Genomic DNA, 22,013 nt, shown 5'->3' on the forward strand with positions numbered 1-22,013 from the left:
AACCTAAAGGAAAGGTTTTCTAAATAAATGTTAAACTAATAAATAATCTATAAATCACAACTTGACAAAATTGATTTTAAAATAACGAGTTATCAGATAATTTTGTGTCTGATTTAAACGACATCGATACAGGACATTTATTCTTTAATTCTTTCATCCTTTAAGGACATTCATCCTTTTATTCTTCATTCATCTTTTATGACGCACTCCATCTGCAAAAACTCAGGCAAGTACAAAGTTCATGTTAGGGAAATGTTAGTTTCTCTATTGAGAATTCAATTATTTAGAGATAATTAAAAACATAGAGTTGAATATAAATATTTCAATAACACTGAAATTTCCATCTAATTTAGTTAAATTTATTATAAAGAATCACAGGAATGTAAAGTTTTATGTAATGTAATGCAATGTTGCATCAGCCCGAATAAATTAATTTAATCCTCTCTCTATGTTTTATACTCATGTACATACGAGTCATATCAGCTGAATTTTTCTGTAAATCCAAACGTTTATTTGATTTGACCTTTGAAAGTGAGCATGATATGCTGATAAAAGTCTCCTATTAGAAAAACATTAACAGAATATCTGATCGAGGTCACATGACATTATTTTATTTGGACGAATAATTTAACTAAACGTGTTTAATGAACATTCAAACAGCTGCTTTTTACTACACATGAATTCGAGGATATTTAAAACCAGAACATTCCAGAACATTCTGTTCCCTCAGCATCTGGTTTAAATTTGAAACCAGAACAACAACACAAACATGAATAAAAACCATCTGTGGTGCTGTTGGAACATCGTTTAAAGATTACTCATTCAATCCTGACTTTAATCCAGCAGTTTTTAACTCTTTAGTCCTGCTGGATTCATTCTCAGGTGTCCTATATCATTTAAACTGCAGCATCAGCAGTAAACCGAGTCATGACAACAGGAGCTGTGATTGGTTGATCCACCAAGAACAGGTTCCGACGACATTTAAATAACTCCACACATTACTATAAGGACAGGGATGCATTGAAAAAACCTGCTTTACATCCTTTGTTCAGATGAAACGTTGGTCGTGGGAAAAGTCTGTTTTACTGTGATTCTCCCCATCAGGAGAGGTGATGAAGATGAGTTCAGACCGTGACGAGCGTCTCCTCCTCGATATTCATCACATGCATCTGTCTCTTCATGTCAGGCGCCTGAGCGGCGACCTGTGAGCTGCCGTCGCTCCTTTCCTCCATTGCCCCCTGCTGGCCCGTATGGTTCCTGGACGTTCTCCTCACTCTCTTCATCTCCTCCCACCTCCTCCTCCCCACCATCTCGGTCCTTTTGCTCCTCCTCTTCAGGAACCTGAGGGCGTAGCATGTTGGGCGTGGCCCAGCGCAGCTAAGGGAGCGTTCCCCAGTCTCGGACGGCGGCGACAGCGCTGGAACGCATCGCCTCTGCTCATCCTCCTGCGCCGCCCTGAACACCAGGTCGGTGATGTCACGGCGGAGCCCCATCAGCACCAGTGGGTCTTTTATGTCACGCATGTCAGCCAGCATCACCTCGGCGAAATGACGCAGCACGTCAAGTCTGGGGACGTCGCCCGCCCCGTCGTGGGGGTGTGGCCAGCTCAGAGACATGACGCCCGACACGCGAGGAGGCGGATCTAAGAAGCGAGGCTCGTCCTCCAGGTCCACATGAGGATTCATCGGGCTGCTGGAGGGGCTGCCCACCTCCTGCTCCACGCTGCCCTCCGTCTCCAGCTCCCCTTCCTGACCCGGCGCCCCCTGCAGGAGAAGAACACCTGAACGCCCGACATCCTCTGCAGGGCGTTCTGAATTAGATGGGGACTCAGCAGATGGGCGTCAGCCCTCCGGCGGATGATGTAAGGCTTCAGGAACGCCAGCTTCTCCCTCAGCATCTCCTGCTGGGGGGTGCTGACCTGCTCCGGGTGCCACACCACCCTCCCATACTGGGTCCCGCAGGGACCGGGACCTCCTTTCCACCTCAGAAACTACAGGAGGAACGTGACTATGATTTAAAATGAGCACCACCTGCTGTAGAGGAGGAGGAACTTCCCCACAAAAACTACAAGTGATATGACATTATTTTTTTAAAATTAAATTAAAATTAAATTAAATATTGGTAGGATCAATATTATTTCTTAACCCTTTAGTTATTTCTCAAGCATGTTTTGATGTATTTGAAAAGTGTTCGCTTGTGATTCTAGGTTCCAGTTTTTCAAGAAAGAAACTCCATATCCTCTAAAATGTGCCAATAACGACATGTTCTGTAATCAATAATTAATCGATAACGTACCAGACTTCCCGACCGCTGAGGCGAACTCGCTCCACAGCCTCGCCTTCAGATCCTTATCGTAGTAGGAATCAGACGAGGAGTTAAACAGACAGTCGTGTTTGCGCCAGAAGTCTATCAGCATGTTGTCCATGGTGGGGCCCCAGTGGGGGCCCCGGATCTGGCCCCGGAAGTGGGTCATAGTAGTGGAAAAGTTCGCTGATCGATCATCTCAATTATCAGCCCTACACCGGTTGATTGGTTCTGTTAGGGATGAGGTTCGTCTTCTTCTCCAGTTGCTCTCCAGACGGAACACTGGAGGACATGGAACCATACTGACACCAACCGGTGGAAAGAGGAATCGCACCTCCTGACTTCATAGTACAGTATTGTATTATTATACTGTAAATCTATTATTGTATTATTTTATATATAGTGTTATTATTTATAGTGTTACAATACTATTATAGGGAATTTATAGTATTACAGGTTGTTTTCAGATTTTAATTTTTTATCTTGTGCACACGAACAACAAAAAGAACTAGAAGAAGAAGAAACAAAATTGAGTATAAACACTAGAAAAGTGAAATACAGCACAACAAAATAAAAGTATAGAACACAAATTAAAAATGACAGAGAAACAGTGTACATTTATTCCATAAAATAATAGAATTGATACATATTTAGCATATTAAATAACATAACTTTAGGACATTAATTAAAAAAATCGGATTAAATAAATATAATACGTACATTAAATACAGTATATCCAAACCATGAAAAAAAACCCCAATGAAATCCAGTGGGGCCGCCCCCCGAGATGATTGACGTCACCCGGCTCCGCCCCCGTCGCCATCTTTCCTCTCCCTGCCAGCAGGGAGGAGCGGAGTGCGGAAGTGGGAACGACACTGCGGGCTCGGGTTCCGCCTGTGGACGGCTCGCGACTCCAGCTGACACAGCCTGAAATCCCTCACGTCTATCCGCTGCTACGTCCGCGCAGACCCGGGGAGAGATGGCTGGACGGCTACCGGCGTGTGTGGTCGACTGCGGCACAGGGTAAGCCGTTCAAACCGGACCGCCGCTCGGGTGTCACCGAGACTCCGGAGGAAGGGGGGTGGGGGTGTCAGTGTCAGCAGCGGCTCGCTCTGTGTCAGTGCAGACGGCTAGCCAGAGAGCTAAGAGGCTAGCCAGCCGGCTAGCTGTGATTTGTGGTCACGCGCCGCTGGTTCCGGTTGACACATCCCGCCAGACCTGCAGCGGGGCTCGCGCCCCTCATTTGTTGTCATAGCAGTTAGCTAGCTTAGCTAGTTTCATCGCTAGCATGAAGCTAGTCTGTTTTCTCCCTGTTTTAAATGACTTCCAACCCCAGATGTTTGTCAGTTAGCACTGACACCGGGACCCGGGGGATGGGGAGACGTTCCCCGGAGGAGCGCCTTCAGGTGGGAGTAGTGAACCTCTGGGCTCCGTGGATCTGAGCGGCGCGGCGCTGCTTCCTCCTCAGTCTCACTTCCTCCCGCAGCCTTCTACTCCATATATGGTCGTTTCTCGGCACCAGAGCTCTCCATGACCCGCTTCTCTCCTCCGGTTGTTGTCGTCATTTTCGCAAAACTTTATTGACACATTAAAAACGTACTTTACATGATTTTTTAGAAACATAAATTATCATCTGGTGTTTTTCTAGACTGTATAATCACTCTTTTATTTTCTCTTTAGATGAGAATTAAATTATTTTTAGAAAATGTTCTCCAGTGACTATAATCTCATTTTTAACCATTAACTCTTTGTGGCATTCTCTGGCTCTTTGGTAAACGTCTTCACCCACTGCAGCCTGTGTGTTTCTGCAGGCTGAATTTTGTGTGTGTTTCCTGCATGTAGAGGCTTGAACTCGTCATTCCTGACGTTGCATCCAACCCCCCACCTGCAGGACAGGAACAGCGAGGACATGCCTATCTTTCCTGTCGACTGGTTCAGCTTCAGCACTTGTTTTTTGGGTTCAGATCGTTTGCGTGGAGCCTGTGACCCGCCGATTTCATCAAACTGTTCCCTTGTGATGCTGTGGGCTCGGGTTTGGGTTTAAGGTGTGCACTTTAACCTCTTTAAGCTTGTTTTCAGGGGGTTATTCCCTTCTGTCTCCTCTAGCAGGTGAACTGCATTTTCTGTAGACACAACCCCCGGGTCATGGACCGGTACCGGTCTGTAGGTCAGTCGGTACCGGTTTGTGGGTCAGTCGGTACTTGGTCAAACAGAAAAAATCCAGAACTTCTATTATTTCTGTTTTCTTTCTGATCTGGTTCTGAACGATGTTTAGTTTTAAATGAGTGGATTCTCTCCTCCACATCTGTCTGAGTCACTCTTGACGCTTGTGGAGATGCTTGCCTCGGTCACATGACTACCTTCTTGAAGTGGCCGCTCCGGCCGCTAACAGAATACATTACCACTAAACTGAAACTCCCAAGCTAGCAGAACCAACAGGAAACAAAGTTAAAAACCGGTTGTTCTGTAGGGTTTAATTCAGGTGCATCCCAGTCCAGAACCGTTCACGCTTTGCCCCTAATTCTCCTTCTTTTCTTAGTTTCATTAATGCTTTTCCACCAGTAGACAACGCTCTGGTTTTTGTGTTAGTCACACCTCAAACTATGAATGCTTTCTGCACAGATCAAATCCAGATGTGAACACCTGGAAAGAAAAGTCAAAATGTTGACCTCTGGTCTCTGATTCCTCTCTTTAATGTGAAACCCAAATGTTTCCAGCTCCTCCCTGGAGGCTGTTAACCAGCCTGCTGCTCCAGACCTCCACTGGGACGCAGGACAAACGTGCAGCTGAGATGGTTCGCTCTGATGGAACAGATGGCTTCCTCTCTGCTCCAGAACGAACAACGCGTTTGCAGGACGGTCGTAACATTAGTTTGGCTTGAGATGGGATGGTTCCAGCTGTGTGGAGGGAACAGCTGTCTGTGGCTGAGTCGTGGCAACACGACCCCCCCAGCTTGTCTGCTTCTCTGAGGAAAGAACCAAAGTCACATTCCAGTGTAGAAAACTCTAAACTAGGCAGAGGACAGATATCTCAGGTGTTATTTCCAAGGTGGGTGGAACCGTTCTTTATTTGTCTTGAGCAAACAGAAAATTACACAACACCAGTCTGCAATCATTAATGAGCCTCTGCAGCGTTTACCTTCAAATTCATGGTTACCTTCTGACACCACGTACAGCAACTAAAGGTGATGAAACATATCTGAAAGGGTTATGAGACAGTTGGTGGAGCTGGCTGTGGAGCTCCAGCTGGTGTGTGATGACGGTGGTGATGTCCACACACAGCTATGTGGTGTATTCGGAGCTTGCTGAGGCAGGTCGAGTTGGACAAGCTGGGACTGTTCTGTGGAATGAAGCGTTCAGAAAAACTCATTGCTGTGCAGGTATTTTTATCCTGGCGGGGCTTCTGTTATGTTTCATGGCCCAAACAAAAGACTCCAGAATCCAATGGGGTGTTGTTACTGGTTGAACGGTGTTGTGTGCTAATAAACAAAACACTGTACAGATGTCGCTGCATTCTGGTGTGTGGTTTGTTCACTCAGGCTTCAGCCGGGCGTGACTCGTACAGTGGAGCTTCCTTTCTGTAAAAATGTTTGTTCTCTAACACTTCTTGCCGTTCGGTGCCTGAACAGACAGGTTGTTGTGGCTCTTATGAATGCTGATTCGACTCTTCCTGCTCGTGTTTCCAACTCAAAGGTGGCTGTGTTATGACAGTGATGCATCCTGTTACGACCACATCGTCATAAGTGTCCTCTATCAGCCCCCGTGGGGCCCTTGAACAGGAAGTGTGAGAGCGGCGTCCACAACTGGTGGACGCCAGGACCACAACTGGTCCACATGTGGGGCCCCGTCCAACACTGGAGGCGTCTCAACAAACGCCGTTGCGGCAGTGGAGGCGTTGCTTCTCGTTCTGCTGAAGGCCGTCGTCGGTTTGTCTTAGTCAGTCCGTTTGTCTTACAGTCGGTCAGTTTGTCTTGCAGTTGGTCCGTTTATGCAGAGGTCATCCTCGTTCTCCTCCACAGACATGAATAGTCTCCAGTCTCCCACATGAATGGCTCTTTCAATGGCCTCCATTAGCATATCCTGAGCTGCTGCTGTTGGCTGCAGACCAGCCGGCCGGAGGACAGCCAGTCCCTTCATCAGAACCAGAGCCAGCAGCGATTCCGTCTACTGGAGAGCGCTGACGCGGTTCTAGCAGGATGTCTTTGTCCACAGCCTGCAGCCGATCCGTAACGAAGTGTTTTCTGTTGCAGGTACACCAAGCTGGGGTATGCTGGGAACACCGAGCCTCAGTTCATCGTTCCCTCCTGTGAGTATGGGAGTAACTGGGATCCAGGTTCCACCCCCCCCTACCACCAACAAAACTGAACTCTGTCTGCTCTGGTTTCCTGTCAGGCATTGCCATCAAGGAGTCGGCCAAGGTGGGAGACCATGCCCAGCGCCGGATGATGAAGGGGGTTGACGACCTGGACTTCTTCATAGGAGATGAAGCCATAGACAAGCCCTCGTACGCCACCAAGGTAGCTGACCCTAGGACACCCCTGGTGGAGCGTGAGCCTTTGTTCTGGTCCAGCTAGTTGGGTCATGTGACATCAGACCCGTTGTCCTCTAACCCGTTGCTCCGTTGCCCCACAGTGGCCGATCCGTCATGGGATCGTGGATGACTGGGACCTGATGGAGCGATTCATGGAGCAGGTCATCTTCAAGTACCTGAGGGCGGAGCCTGAGGACCACTACTTCCTCCTGGTAAGACACCCCCTGACCCGGGGGGGTGGGTTTCCTGTGGGTCCAGTCTGTCGGAGTTGAAACCAGTTCCAACCAACTGGTTTTCATTTCTCAAGAAGGTTTTATGAAACACTTCCTGTGTTGTCATTTTTCACTTCAACTTGAGAGGAAGTTATTCTTGAAAAACAACACCAGGATGTTGTCACGCTCCCATTTGTGAGCTCGCTGATGCTGAGTCATGTGACCTTTATCTATGGCGTTTGCAGACAGAACCTCCTCTGAACACGCCAGAGAACCGCGAGTACACCGCCGAGATCATGTTCGAGTCCTTCAATGTCCCGGGGCTCTACATCGCCGTACAGGTGAGCCACGCCCTCGTCCTGTACGTATCCGTCTGCTGCGCGGCGCCGACCCGCGGCATCATCTGACGCTTCCCTGTGTGCGGCAGGCGGTGCTCGCCCTGGCCGCCTCATGGACGTCCAGGCAGGTGGGCGAGAGGACGCTGACCGGGACGGTGATCGACAGCGGTGACGGCGTCACCCACGTCATTCCCGTGGTGAGTTTCCAGAGGTCACGCCCCCCTGAGCCTCCAGCCAATGAGGGGACCTTACCAGTTCACTCTTGGTCTCCTCCTCTTCCTCAGGCTGAAGGCTACGTCATCGGCAGCTGCATCAAGCACATCCCCATCGCCGGGCGCGACATCACCTTCTTCACCCAGCAGCTGCTGCGGGACCGCGAAGTGGGCGTCCCCCCGGAGCAGTCTATGGAGACGGCCAAGGCCATCAAGGTGGGTGCTGCCACTGGACGCCACCGCCACCTGCTGGTGCCGGCCGGAGGCGCAGAACCTCAGGGTGTAACAGCAGCTAATGAGTTCCTGACAAGATTAAATCCTCATGTGGAGATTTCAGGAAATGTTCAAGTGAAAACTGACAAAAATTTTAATTCAATTCAATGCAAAAAACTTTATTAGTCCCCAAGGGGGCAATTGAAAGCACATAGGGCAGGATCGGTGTAAAAGTGCAAAATTACAGTGTAAACAAACAATAAACATAAATAATAAATTATAACATAAATACAATATATCTTAAATAATAATTCAGAACCTAATAAGTTCAAAACTTAGTGCAAAATCTATTTAGTTTACAATCCCAATTTATTGAAAATCTAATGAGTTAATAATAATAATCCTTAATAATAATCCACAGTTTATTGATCCCTCTTGGGGAAATTCTCTTTACACTTCACACTTCTCACTTATTACATAAATGTGTTAATTACAGCACTTGGTTACAGGCACCTGAAACAGACACAGCACACTAGGGGCTTGTAGGCATGCAATTAGTAAATACAGAGAGGTACATATAACGGTACAGGGGAGGCAGAGTGACGAGTTGCGTGAAGAAATCAGGCCCCAATGAGCATCTTGTAGGGGGGACAGCACCTTGCTCAAAGGGCGCCCCGGCAGTGGCTGGGAGATGAGCCGAGACCTCCCAGATGGATGTCCTGGTGGGAGCGAGACTCGAACCCTCGATGGCTGGGCGATCCTGTCTTCAAAACGATTGCTCTACCACTGCCGCCCCACTGCCGTTACTTCAGAAACTAGTTAGTTATAAACTTAAGTCAGTTTAAAACCTAGTTAGTTCCAAAGCAAGTTTGTTTAGAGCCTAATTTGTTTAAAACCTTGTGGGCTAGTTAGTTCAAATTAGTTAGCTTAGTTTTACAATGTGACTTCTTCATGTTCAGAGACGTGTTTGTAGTTTTAGGACCGCTGCTAAGGAGCCTGGTTTCTGAACTAGTTCACTTTCATAGAGGTCAAAGGTCAGGTCTGAGGGTGTTTGTGTGGAGGAGGAGGATGGTGATCAGATGGAGGTCACACTCGCAAGCTTCAGTCTCTTCCTTGTTTTCATGGATGTCCCAGTGGGGGGCGCCAGCGGTCCACCGCTAACAGCTGACTCCTTTAAACCCCCTCCCTCTCCCCCCCACCCCCGTTGAGTTCCAGAAACCCCCCCAGACTGAGGCGCGCCGTCTGTGGGACAAACACCACCAATGGAGTGGATGTATTTTTGGTGTTTCTGCTGTCAGACAGTTTCCTGTTTGTTCGTCTTCACCCCCAGTTGCTGCTGCTGTCGGTCATCACTCTGATTATTCACCTCGACCCCCCCAGCCACCCCCCTCATGTCCCCTCATGTTTATGAAATAGCTTGTTATCCCAGACTCTGCTCTCCATGTCAAGGACCGGTCTTCATTACCCCGACACGGGCAAACAAGGAAGCGTGTGAATTCAAATCATTAGCATTAGCATTGAGGAGACGTTGCGAATCATGTCTGGAAATGTTAATTCTGGACGGCATCTCGGCTCGGCGCACTAATGACACGCATGCAGCGCCGCTCATTTGTATTCACCATTAGTAAAGCAATTAAACTTTCAACTATGGAGGTTTTTAAATGGAAAGAACAGCTCCTTATTATCACCACCGCACCGAGACGCGGCGGCGCAAACAAACGAGGATGTTCAGGTGATACGAACGTACAGGAAGGAGAAAAACACACCAGAGAAAGGAACGTCTTTCACCGTTTAGCTGTGAAGAAAAACAAAAATGACGGTTAGACAGGAAACCGGTTTCCCGCCAGGAGGCTGAATACTAGCTATTAGCTCCAACTGTGCAATTATTGTGTTTTACTGGTAATGCTAATGCTAGCGTGTGCTAACGTTCCCTTCCCTTGCTCAGGAGCGCTTCAGCTACGTGTGTCCCGACCTGGTCAAAGAGTTCAACAAGTACGACACGGACGGTTCCAAGTGGATCAAGCAGTACACCGGCATCAACGCCATCAGCAAGAAGGAGTTCACCATCGACGTGGGCTACGAGCGCTTCCTGGGCCCCGAGATCTTCTTCCACCCAGAGGTGGGTCCGCAGGGGCGCCGGCTAGCTGGTTAGCACCGGTTAGCGCCACTCGTGTAACACACTTTTCGTCCACTTCCTGTTCCAGTTCTCCAACCCCGACTTCACCCAGCCCATCTCTGAGGTGGTGGATGAGGTCATCCAGAACTGTCCAATCGATGTCAGACGTCCTCTTTACAAGGTGATGTCACATGCCACTCCCCCGCAGTGGAGGGGCGGAGCTCTTCCTTCTCCCTCTGAGGCGCGGCGGACCAATCCTGATTCAAACAAAACATTTGAGTTGTGGGCGTGTCTCCTATAACCCCATCGGCCTGTTCTTTCGCCGTCCCCCCCCCAGAACATCGTGCTGTCGGGGGGATCCACCATGTTCAGGGATTTCGGCCGCCGTCTGCAGAGGGACCTGAAAAGGACGGTCGACGCCCGGCTGAAGATGAGTGAGGAGCTGAGTGGAGGAAAGCTGAAGGTGAGAGCACAGAGCTGACACTCAGTCGACCAATCACACGACCCCTGTCGTGTTCCTGTCGCTAACGTACCAGTTAGCCGCCGCCAACGAGTAGCAGCGCCACAACGTTTCCCTCTTGACATGTTATTTCAAAACTATTTCATAGCTTTCTAAATGCTGAGACTCAACATCCAATCAGGGCTCGTATTGGTCCTTAATGTGCAGTTGTGATTGGTCGACGTAGGTTCAACATGGCTGCCATTAGCTTCAACCTGATGAAATGAACCTCTGTCCTGTCTCATCCCATCCCCAGCCCAAACCAATCGATGTCCAGGTCATCACTCATCACATGCAGAGATACGCCGTGTGGTTCGGTGGATCGATGTTAGCATCAACGGTAAGTATGACATCATCATCATGTGACCATTTTTGTGGTCGTTATGTGTTGAAGGGAGTTCAGACAGTTCTGCTAGTTCGTCTTTGTGACAGTAATCAATATGAATAAATATAATCTTTATTTATGGGACACTTTTCAAATCCGTCACATCAATAGAAACAGTGGTGGGCGTACATGTCAATCAACCAAAATGTCTGGACAGAGGGGTGGAGCTACGTAAAGCCCCGCCTGCAACAACACGAGTTAAATGACTTGATTTAAAATCTCGATTAAAGACACAGCATGAGTTGTTAGTAAAGAAACATGAAATTAGAAAACAGAGCGCTGCCAGTTAGCTAAATGCTAACAGATGCTAACTGCTTCCTGTTGCAGCCGGAGTTCTACCAGGTCTGCCACACCAAGAAGGATTACGAGGAGATCGGGCCGAGCATCTGTCGCCACAACCCCGTCTTCGGAGTCATGTCTTAACTTTGACCTCCTGAGTCTGACAGTGGAAGGGGCGGAGCCGAGGAGGCAGAGCCAATGGAGCGGTTGGAGAATTTCTTGTGAATGTTTTGTGTGTTTTTTTTCTTTTCTGGAGCGAAACGGTGTGAAAGCAAAAAAAATAAAACATGTTAGGAAGGTGTGGAGGTGGTGGCGGTTCTGGTTTCCTGACAACACGACGGTAGAACTCATCCTGCTTTTATTTCCTGTGTCGTCTACGAAGAGCTTGTTTATATTTCATAAAGACGTTTTTATATGTAAAACTCGGTAAATCAGGGGACGAGCGAGACTGTTTAACCCACGATGCTTTGAGACGCAGGCGCTGCTTTAGCTGCCAGCTACTGCTAATTACTGCCAGCTAAAGCTAGCTACTCCTAGTTACTCCCATCGCTGTCGGCCCTTTAATTCTTCCTGTCAGGATCCGCCGCCGATGCAGAAAAATGAGATGATGTGATGTCACAAAGAGGGCGGGGCTAGAGCAGCTGTCAGACGGTGTTGTTAGGCTGTTATGTTACGTTTTTTTATGATTAAAATCCACACGATGAAAAGATGTTTGTGTATTTAATGCCTGAAACATTCCAATAAAGGCCCAGATTTGTTTCTACTTCCTGGAGTCCTGTCAATTTGTTTGTACTTCCTGGAGGACGTCTGACATGACAACCCCGAGTCTCTATTGCTGAAGAGGAGGAGGAGCTTGCAGGCCTCAAACCACACCCCTTGCTAGGAGGAGGTGTGGTCTGACCAATCGAGGTGAGAGACTCGGGTGTGATTCCTTCGTGTTTCACGGTAAGACAATCTGTTTATTGAAGAGGTTTATCTGGTTGCTATGGAAACAGGTTAAATAAACAGACTTATGTTGTGGATTTGGTTTTGTAGAGTGTTTACATTTAAAAAACTTGAATCAGGAGCCCAACAGGATCTAAATCCGGTCTGGTTCAGGAAACGGTTCTGTCTAATCTGAGCAGGAACACCTGACCTCCGTTTGTGAAGCTCGTCCTTGCCGTGAGTACAGGAAGTGAAGTCCTGAGAGACGTGGGCGGCGAGAACAGTCGGTAAAAATACCGACGGAAGGAGGAGGACAGAGGTGAACGACTGCAGCGGGAGAGGAGAAGCTGCTTGTGGGTTCTGGAGGAAAGTTCTGGATGTAAAGAGAAACATCAAGAACACGCCAGGGTGACGGTCAGGCGTCCACATATTTCTGGCCATCAGGAGATGAGGTAATCGTCCTCACAGGTGAGCTCACCTGTCCTGTTTCTGTTTGTATGTGTAGTTTTGAATCTGTCCAGCAGATGTCACCAGTAGATCAAGGTTTTTAAGTTTGTTTTTATCGTGGTGGGGGTCTCGGGGGTCGTGGGGGGGGTAAGTTGCTCTCGACTGGATGAGATGTTTCAAGAGGAAGCGTCAAGGAGACGAGATGGGGGGGGCTGGATAGGAGTCCGGGGGGGTCGCATTCTCTCCTCGTCCCGCGTCCTTTCATCTCCCCTCGCAGAGAGGATGCTGATGCGGGTGCCATGGCAACCACACATGCAGGGATCCAGCCCAGCATCTGGATGTGATGGTGGTGACCCAACCCCTGAGGCGACCTATGACACCTGACCCAGTGGCCCCAGCGGTTTGGTCCACCCCCCCCCCCACGGCAGACAGAAAGTGTTTGTGTGCCGGCACTGATGTGAGGCAGGGGGGTGTTTCTGACCGCCAGCAGGGGGCGGTGGCGCTCCGGAGGCTCGTTTTGGACTCTGAGGAGCAGATGGTCGATGTGACCCCAGTGACCCGTCCAGCTGCCGATGCGGCGACGCCTCGACTGAACGGCATTATGGGATGTCCCACAGTGACAGTGTTCAGGCTAACAGCTGTTAGCAAAAGCAGAGGAGCTCCAGGGGGAGGAGCTCCAGGGGGAGGAGCTCCAGGGGGAGGAGCCATTTAGAGTCGGTTAAAGTCAGGCCTGAATTCCTTTGTGGGTAACTGAACTGCGTTGATGCTTCTTGAAGACGAGGAGCAGAGTGTTCACTGGAGCCTCCTCCTCCTCCTCCTCCTCCTCCTGCTCCTGCTCCTCTTCTCTGATTGGTCGAAGATCTTCATCCTGGTAGTCTTCCTCTCTGGAGCTCCAAACAGCCTCCTGATGACATTAACTGTTATTTCCTTCAGCTCCGCCGTGTGGCTCAGTTAATGAAGGTGTGTGTTCCTGTGTGTGTGTGTGTGTGTGTGTGTGTGTGTGTGTGTGTGTGTGTGTGTGTGTGTGTGTGTGTGTTCATTACATCCTGAACGCAGTAAAAACACATTTAGTTTGTGTGTTGATTCTAAAGCCAAATGATTCCAGAACTCTGGCGGGTTCAGGAACGAGCTCGCGGGTGTAAATGACTCACACACACACACACACACACACACACACACACACACACACACACACACACACACACCACTTGATAGGTGAAACGGCGATTCAGCGGCGTGTTTCAGACGTGACCTCACCACGGTTCAGATCCATGAAGCCACAGAAATAGTTGTTCATTATAAGTTTAATTTGACACTCCAGTGGTGTGTGTCCTGCTGCAGCTCTCATTAAAGGATCATAATTAATCACAGTGTGTGTGTGTGTGTGTGTGTGTGTGTGTGTGTGTGTGTGTGTGTGTGTGTGTGTGTGTGTGTGTGTGTGTGTGTGTGTGTGTGTGTGTGTGTGTGTGTGTGTGTGTGATATCTCCTGTTGGGTGTTGCTGTGTGTTAACAAATGCGTTACCGAGGCAACAGTTCCTGTAAAATCCAGGTGTTGATACTGGGAAACTCCGATTTCCCACGACACCTGAAGTGTCACGTCTGTGGGGGGGCGGGGGGGTGTTACCTCCTCCTCCTCCTCCTCCTCCTCCTGCCTGATGATCCATGATAATTGTTTTTAAATGGACTTCCGGTCCTTCTCTCCTTTCACCTCCATCCTGTCTTCTGGACCCTTACGTCGTGACGTCACACTGACGTCGAACCCGTGTCCGCTCCTCCTTCTCCTCCGTCCCGGTGCGGCGCGTGACTCTACCGGTTAATCCACCGCGAGCGGCGCCGGGAAACCGGGAGAGAGGCGGATTAACCAGAAAATGAGGGATTATTTTAGTTTCATCTGGGATTACAGCGCGTGACGAACGGATCCGCGTCACCGATCCGTCCGCGAGCGGTAACCCCCCCCCCGATTACCGTTTAATGGAGATGAGAACCCAAACGGACCGGTACCGGATCCGGCTCTCATTAACGCGCTCACTTTCCTCCGCCGCTTCACGGCGCGTCGGAAACGGGAGTTCCCATCAGCCTGGGGGCGGAGAGGGTGTGTGTTCTCACACCTGGTGTGTGGAGAACACCCCCCCACGGTGTCCATCTGAGTTGGTGGGAGAGCACAGCAGTGGGGGGGGTGATGAGGCCGGATGTCCACCAATCACAGCTCTGCTTCAGAGAAGCTGCTGGATCGAATTCAGGACAGAAATGAAACTGAACCACCGGATTGGACGGAATTACAGAACAGAGATGAGATTAACGGGATTAAAATAAAGAAAAACACTGGAGTCTGACTCCAAACCGCTGATGGAGGTCAGGTGTCAATAAAGATTTGTTTGAACACTGGTGGTGGGGGGTTCCTGCTCGATCCTCTTCTCAGCCCCCCCCCCCTTTTTTTTTTCTTCCCCTCTTCACTGGTTGTTTCTCTCTCCCCATCCTCTTCATTGGTTACCCCCCCCCCCCCCCCCCAGGCCCGGTGGGGCTTCCTGCCCCGCTTCAGCGCCATCCAGCCCCAGATTCCCCAGGAGACCCCACCCCCCACCCCCTACAAGGAGAACGACGGCGCGTTCATTTATCAGGAATTAGCATAGATTTTAATATGAGGTGTGTGTGTGTGTGTGTGTGTGTGTGTGTGTGTGTGTGTGTTTCCTCCAGCCCTGTAGGAACAGCTGATAATGTATTTATTATATCTCCTGTGTTCCTGTTTCATCACTATTTCCACTCCATCCTCCTGTCACGCGTTGATGACATCATCATCTAGTTCAGCTGATTCTGCAGCGACTGGAGGAAATTTACATATTAGCCTCTAATGCTAATGCTAATGATGTTTACCTTTGGAGGTGAATAAAAAAACAGCCCGAAAAGTAACTGCTGTCAAAACTGAACTCTATAAAACCTCCAGATCACCTGAGGAGCATCCTGGTGATTATTGATCAGTATCAGCTCATCTGTTATCAATCAGGCTGTTATTGATCAGTCCCAGTGCTGTATACAACTGACGGCGTACTAGTATACAGTGTTTCAGCCACGTTTCAGACGTGCTCCAGACATGGTTCAGACGTGTTTCAGATGTGTTTCAGCCGTGTTTCAGCCGTGTTTCAGACACGTTTCAGACATGTTTCAGACACGTTTCAGACATGTTTCAGACACGTTTCAGACACGTTTCAGACACGTTTCAGATACGTTTCAGACACGTTTCTGACATGTTTCAGATGTTTTTCTTTCTGTGTTTCAGGCGGGTTTATGACATGTTTCACATGCGCTTCAGATCTGTTCCAGACACGTTTAAAACATTTTCAGACGTGTTTCTGACGTGTTTCAGACATGTTTCAGATATGTTTCAGACATGTTTCTGATGTGTTGCAGACGTGTTGCAGACATGTTTCAGACATGTTTCATCATCTCTCATGTACTTGTGATGTTCTGAGGCTTCATTCACTCAAACGTCTCAGTGGAATCTGAACCTTGCAGGAAGCATCTGGGGGCCGTTTCAGCCCCGTTCTGACCTTTACTGGAGTCGACCTGCTTACGACGAGCAAACGATGATGAACTCCAAACATTCCTTCCTTATAGCCGGAATAAATCCCTGTAAGTGCACCAGGAAGCTCTCATGCTTCTTATTTTAACACAATGAGTCTCCTCAAATAACTTTTCAACCTTCAATTTCCTCCTGATGTGGCGCCGCCGTTTCTACGGAAACCCAGAGGTCCTGAAAGTCATACCTGTTATTTTCTGTTGTGCCCATAGATCAAATGATGCCGTCGCTGCGTGCGGGAAAAAGGAGCTGGGATCGTCCTGCAGGTTCCTGATCAGCCGGTCAGACGTGAGGCAGACAAATTAATGCTGGGGGGTAGGGGTGGGGCTGGGGGGTTAGGGGTGGGGGTGGGGGTGGGGAACTGGATGATGAATTGCCAATCAGCCAGATGCATCCAGACGTCAGGCAGCGTGTGTTTGATTCTCTGCAGAGCGTTTACAGCAGCTAATAAATGTTTATTAAGTGTGTCCCCAGGTGAGGAGACATTTATCACACTGCGCTCCAGCAGTTAAAGCCCCCCCCCCCCGGAGGGGGGCAGGTTTCACTGGGGGTGGGGGGGTCCATGTGGAGGATCGTCTGCATGGAGAATATGAACAGCAGCTGAGGGAAAGACTACGCTAGTTCAGTTAGAAACAGTCATACAGTCATAGTCGTACAGTCATACAGACATACAGTCATTCAGTCCTACGCCGCGCTGCTTCGTCTCCTAGGTTACCTCCGTCTTTGATTTGTGGTTTTAATAAAGTTAACTGAGTATTATCTCTCCTGAGCCTCCAGGACAGACATAACCCCACACACACACACACACACACACACACACACACACATACACACACACCCTTAAAGCCCTCAATGAAGAGGTTTAATTAAATCTTAAAACACACACGTCGAGGCGACACTAGCGTCACAACGTTGTGTGTGTGTGTGTGTGTGATTAGCGGGTTAAGCTAATGATGTTAAAATAATCAGGTCCCTGATCCAAACCCGGTTCAGTTGTTGTTTGTTTATTTGTTTGTTGTTCTGTGTTTTGTTGACGTTGTTGTTGTTGTTTTCCTTGTCTGCTTTGTGTTCGGTGGTGTCCCGCAGGGTTCTGGTCTGGGTCTCCTTCTGTTTGTTTGTTCCTTCATTTCTATGCTGATGACATTTGTTTGTATTTCTGATGCATCTGTCTGCTAGCTTAGCATCCGTAGCATATTTTATGATGTAAACACGTCAACAGTCGGTCTAAAACGAGCCGTCGGGTGTCTCTGTTTTCAGGTTGTCATGGCGACAGCAGACAGGAACGTTTCAGCAGGTGTTAAATTTTTGTTTTATTGTACAATTTTTTTGAATTTGTATTTCACATCATTTATTAATCAATATCTGAAGGACGCTTCATCACGTCTGATCAGAATCATGACCACCTGGTCACCTGATCACATTCTTATTGATGACCCATCGGTTATTTCAGGCTCACAGTGAGCAGCATGTCGTCAGGCTGTACTTGAACACAAACACAGTTTTCTGCGTCAACAAACAAACAAACTAACAAAAACAAACAAAAAATGTTCAAAAATGGGGGGTAAGGAGGGGTTGGGGGCTCACCTGGTGGGTGATGGAGCGTCTGATATCGTCGATACATCAGCCCGCCGTAGCCTCCCAGCAGGTCACCGCTATGAATTATGGAGGATCTTTTGGGGAAAGGGGTGGGGGTGGGGGGGCTGCTGCCATTGACCATAATGGAAAGAGAATGTGTGTGTGTGTGTGTGTGTGTGTGTGTGTGTGTGTGTGTGTGTGTGTGTGTGTGTGTGTGTGTGTGTGTGTGTGTGTGTGTGTGTATGCGTGTGTGTGTGTGGGTGGGTGTCAGCTGAGTGATGGATTGTTTTTATTGGGCTCATGAGAAATCAGCCCTCCGGCGCCAACAAGAGAAGAACACTCAGGAACCAACCCGATCAGGTGGTGATCAGGTGACAATCAGGTGGTGATCAGGTGGTGATCAGGTGGTGATCAGGTGGTGATCAGGTGACCATCAGGTGGTGATCAGGTGGTGATCAGGTGACCATCAGGTGGTGATCAGGTGGTGATCAGGTGGTGATCAGGTGGTGATCAGGTGGTGATCAGGTGGTGATCAGGTGACCATCAGGTGGTGATCAGGTGGTGATCAGGTGACCATCAGGTGGTGATCAGGTGGTGATCAGGTGACCATCAGGTGGTGATCAGGTGGTGATCAGGTGGTGATCAGGTGGTGAACAGGTGACCATCAGGTGGTGATTAGGTGGTGATCAGGTGGCGATCAGGTGGTGATCAGGTGGTGATCAGGTGACCGTCATGTAGTGATCAGGTGGTGATCAGGTGGTAATCAAGTGGTGATCAGGTGGTGGTCAGGTGGTGAACAGGTGACCATTAGGTGGTGATCAGGTGGCGATCAGGTGACCATCAGGTGGTGATCAGGTGGTGATCAGGTGACCATCAGGTGGCGATCAGGTGGTGATCAGGTGACCATCAGGTGGCGATCAGGTAGTGATCAGGTAGTGATCAGGTGGTGATCAGGTAGTGATCAGGTGGTGATCAGGTGGTGATCAGGTGGCGATGATGAAGATGAAGGCAGGATTCTGTCTAAGTTTCAAGTTTCAAGTTTATTTATTTTTATATAGCCCAGATTCACAAACAATGTCTCAAAGGGCTTTACAATCTGCACATGGACGATATCCCTCTGACCTTTGTGCACTGCAAGCAGTGCGACCCTCGCATCGGATAAGGAACAACTCCCCCCAAAAACCCTTTTAACAGGGGAAAAATGGATGGGAGAAACCTCAGGAAGACTGCAGAGGAGGGACCCCTCTTCCAGGAGTGGACAGACGAAGCAATAGATACCGCATGTACAGATTAACAACACAATAATAATAACAGTAACAATAACAGTAACAATAAATGTATAACAAAGGCATGCCGATCCATCCAGTAGAGCGAGTCACCACCAGCCCATGAAGCACACAGAGGTCACCGATTGCCGAGGATCACCACTCTGAGGACAGACCAGACAGTGCCTAAGTCATTCAGCTGATCTGATCTTCATCACAGATATAAAAACAATCCTCCTGATGACAGTTTTCAAGAACAAACAGAATGAGAGCGTGTGATTGGGTGAGATCAAAGATGAAATGAACCCTCTCAGTTAATCCCAGCTGGACGCCCCCCCATCTGATTAATAATGAAGATCCACATGGATGAAAAGAGGAGGAAGAGGAGGCAGACCTTTCCTCGTACAGACGTAATGGAGCCTGATGGACGATGTCTTTAAGGTGAAGGAGAAGAATGCTTCAAACCGAGGGTCATGACCCCCCCCCAGCCCCCAAGGGTGGAACCTGATCATGTGATGCCTCATCCTTCATCTTGTGATCATTAGAAGCAGCATGTTCCTCCATCAATAATCAATAACCCAACAGGACCCCTCCCCCCTCAGGTTTGACTGAACCACATCGACCCGCCAATCAATGGTCAATCGGCTTGTTATCCAGATCCCCACCCATCTGCAGATTAATAATCTGTAACCACTCACCAGGATTAGATCTGGATCAGAGGATAAACTGATGTCCAGCTGATTAGGAATTCTGTTCATGTGATGCTCCTGATTCCTCCAAACAGAGATCAATACCGATTGATGACACCAGCAGGACCGGATCCCAAAAGAAGAGCTGCTAATCGTGAATAATCCACCTGGGAGCGACCCCTGACCCCTGAGATGTTGTTTGTTGTTGTGAAAAATTTGATTTGACCCCACCCCCGTTGTTTACTTGTTTATCTCATGCATTTGGCAAGCTCTGCTTTCCTGAGGTTCTCATGTTCTCATGACGTTCTCATGTTCTCATGATGTTCTCATGATGTTCTCATGCTCTCATCATGTTCTCATCATGTTCTCATGTTCTCATGCTCTCATCATGTTCTCATGCTCTCGTGAGGTTTTCACATGTTCTCATGCTCTCATAATGTTCTCATGATGTTCTCATGTTCTCATCATGTTCTCATGCTCTCATCATGTTCTCATGCTCTCATCATGTTCTCATGCTCTCATCATGTTCTCATGCTCTCATCATGTTCTCATGCTCTCATCATGTTCTCATGCTCTCATAATGTTCTCATCATGTTCTCATGTTCTCATGCTTATCGCCTCCCTGAACATCAAACGTGTGATGAATAAAAGCAGAATGGCGTCCTTGGACACGACTGGTTCAAGCGGGCGTTGCGAGGAGGAGTTAGCCTCGGGCGCTTTAGCATTAGCGCAGCGGCGAATCTACAAAGCCATGAAAAGAAGGAATGAAAGCGAGGGGGAGGCTGGGGGGTCGTGCTTTAAAGCAGGAGATAAAGCAAGAGTTTTTCTTGCTCCTGATGGATCCCAGAGAATCGCGGCGCCGCGGCGTCCTTCAGCGTTTGAACTCCGGCTGCCGCTTTGTTCCGTCTGAAAGCGGCGCCGCTCGCCGCAGAACGCCGACCCACAGTGCTCTGGGGCGAGTTCTGCTCCGCCTCAGCACAAACGGACCTCCAGGAGGTCATGGGATTGTAATCCATTAACAGAGGATATCCGTCCATACTTGACCCGGCGGGTGGGGCAACCGGGGGCCACGCCCATCAGTTGAGGGGCCAGGTTTGGCCCCGCAGGGCCGACCTGACCGCAGCACAAAGGAGCTTTAGAGCCGGCAACAAAACCCACCAGTCCATTAAAGGAGGCCGCTCACTCAGAGCCAAACAGGAAGTCCCGCCCCCGGGCGTCTTGCTGAGAGCTGATTGGTTGATGGATGCTGAGGAGATAAACAGGAACGAGAACAAAGCACAAACGAGTCCAAGAGTTTATTTATAGAACAGCTTTTAAAGTAGAACCGATGAAAGAGAGGAAAAGGAAGAGGAAAAGGAAGAGGAAGAGGAAGAGGAAGAGGAAGAAAAGGAAGATTTTTTTTAAGGAAGAAAAAGGAAAAGGAAGAGGAGGAAGAAGAAAGAGGGAAAACATCCCATCAATTCCAATTTCATAGACACATACACACACACACACACACACACACACACACACACACACACACACACACACACACACACACACACACACACTCACACACACACACAGGAATTAATTACCAGAATATGCCCCCCCCATCACACCTGCCTGGTGTGATGGGGGGGGCATGCTTTATTTTAGCTTCACCTTAATTAGCGTAGCGTCGTTAGCATCTCCTGCTTTAATAAGCCGCTGCACAGTATCTGTGTAATGAATCCCCCAGATAGCAGTGCATGATGGGAAACAGATGTGCTGCAATTGTTCAATTAACCCGGGTTCCTGGGCTCCGGGCGGGGCTGGGGGGCCCTGAACGCCTCAGCCTCTCTCCATGAAGCGGGACCCGGGGGGTTCATTTGAATGGCGGGAACGAGACGGGAGGGGACGGTGGAGCGCCGTGGCGAGGTGGCGGCGGCGGCGATGGTGGGGGGCGGGGGCATTTATCATCCGGTGGGGGCCGCCGCTGACACGTTTACTCAGCGTGTCGCGAGGAAATGCTCCCGCCGCCTGTGGAGCAGCAGCAGCTTCCTCCTGCAGCGCTGTAATAACGGCGTGTCCCTGAACGCCACACCGCCCATCATCAGGGCCGTGTTCCATTACTGATGCCCGCAGCGCCAGCAATAGAGAATCAGCCTCAGATGGAGCTGCTTTGATTCGCCTGGAAGCATGGCTCCAGTGGAGGAATGAAACCTCCAGCTGTTCTGACTCCGCCCCTTTAGGGCTTGGTCACGCCGCCGGCGTGCTAACGGGGGGAATCCCAGGAACGCCCTCCCCTCCCACCTGGGGCATCCTGAGGCTCCAGGTCCTCCTTACAGGATCTCCAGAACCCGACATCAGCTGGGAAGTTTGGAGCAGAGGCTCCGCCCACCTCCTGCCGTTTTTAACGTTATCTTATTAGCTTAGCGGTTTCTGTAAGGTTTCTTTCTTCACAGATCTTCGTTGTTTTAAGTCATGATT

The 22,013-nt window shown here is 49.1% G+C and overlaps 2 protein-coding genes across 2 annotated transcripts; one reads left to right on the top strand and one right to left on the bottom strand.

Moving 5' to 3' along the window:
* Nucleotides 1-430: 430 nt before the first annotated feature.
* LOC137604915 (uncharacterized) lies at nucleotides 431-2,990 on the bottom strand. Its single transcript, XM_068329158.1, has 2 exons — nucleotides 2,296-2,990; nucleotides 431-1,798 (listed from the first exon to the last, which is right to left on the bottom strand). Exons 1-2 carry the CDS (start codon nucleotides 2,471-2,473, stop codon nucleotides 1,125-1,127), a joined length of 852 nt encoding a protein of 283 aa, XP_068185259.1. The 5' UTR covers nucleotides 2,474-2,990; the 3' UTR covers nucleotides 431-1,124.
* Nucleotides 2,991-3,128: 138 nt separating this feature from the next.
* Nucleotides 3,129-11,851, top strand: LOC137604914 (actin-related protein 3-like). The gene is made up of 12 exons (XM_068329157.1): nucleotides 3,129-3,327; nucleotides 6,554-6,609; nucleotides 6,696-6,820; nucleotides 6,936-7,046; nucleotides 7,292-7,387; nucleotides 7,474-7,581; nucleotides 7,669-7,812; nucleotides 9,755-9,928; nucleotides 10,014-10,106; nucleotides 10,263-10,388; nucleotides 10,681-10,764; nucleotides 11,137-11,851. Exons 1-12 carry the CDS (start codon nucleotides 3,284-3,286, stop codon nucleotides 11,230-11,232), a joined length of 1,257 nt encoding a protein of 418 aa, XP_068185258.1. The 5' UTR covers nucleotides 3,129-3,283; the 3' UTR covers nucleotides 11,233-11,851.
* Nucleotides 11,852-22,013: the final 10,162 nt, after the last annotated feature.

The sequence above is a fragment of the Antennarius striatus genome, chromosome 12, assembly GCF_040054535.1.
Source record: "Antennarius striatus isolate MH-2024 chromosome 12, ASM4005453v1, whole genome shotgun sequence".
Taxonomy (NCBI): Eukaryota; Metazoa; Chordata; class Actinopteri; order Lophiiformes; family Antennariidae; genus Antennarius; species Antennarius striatus.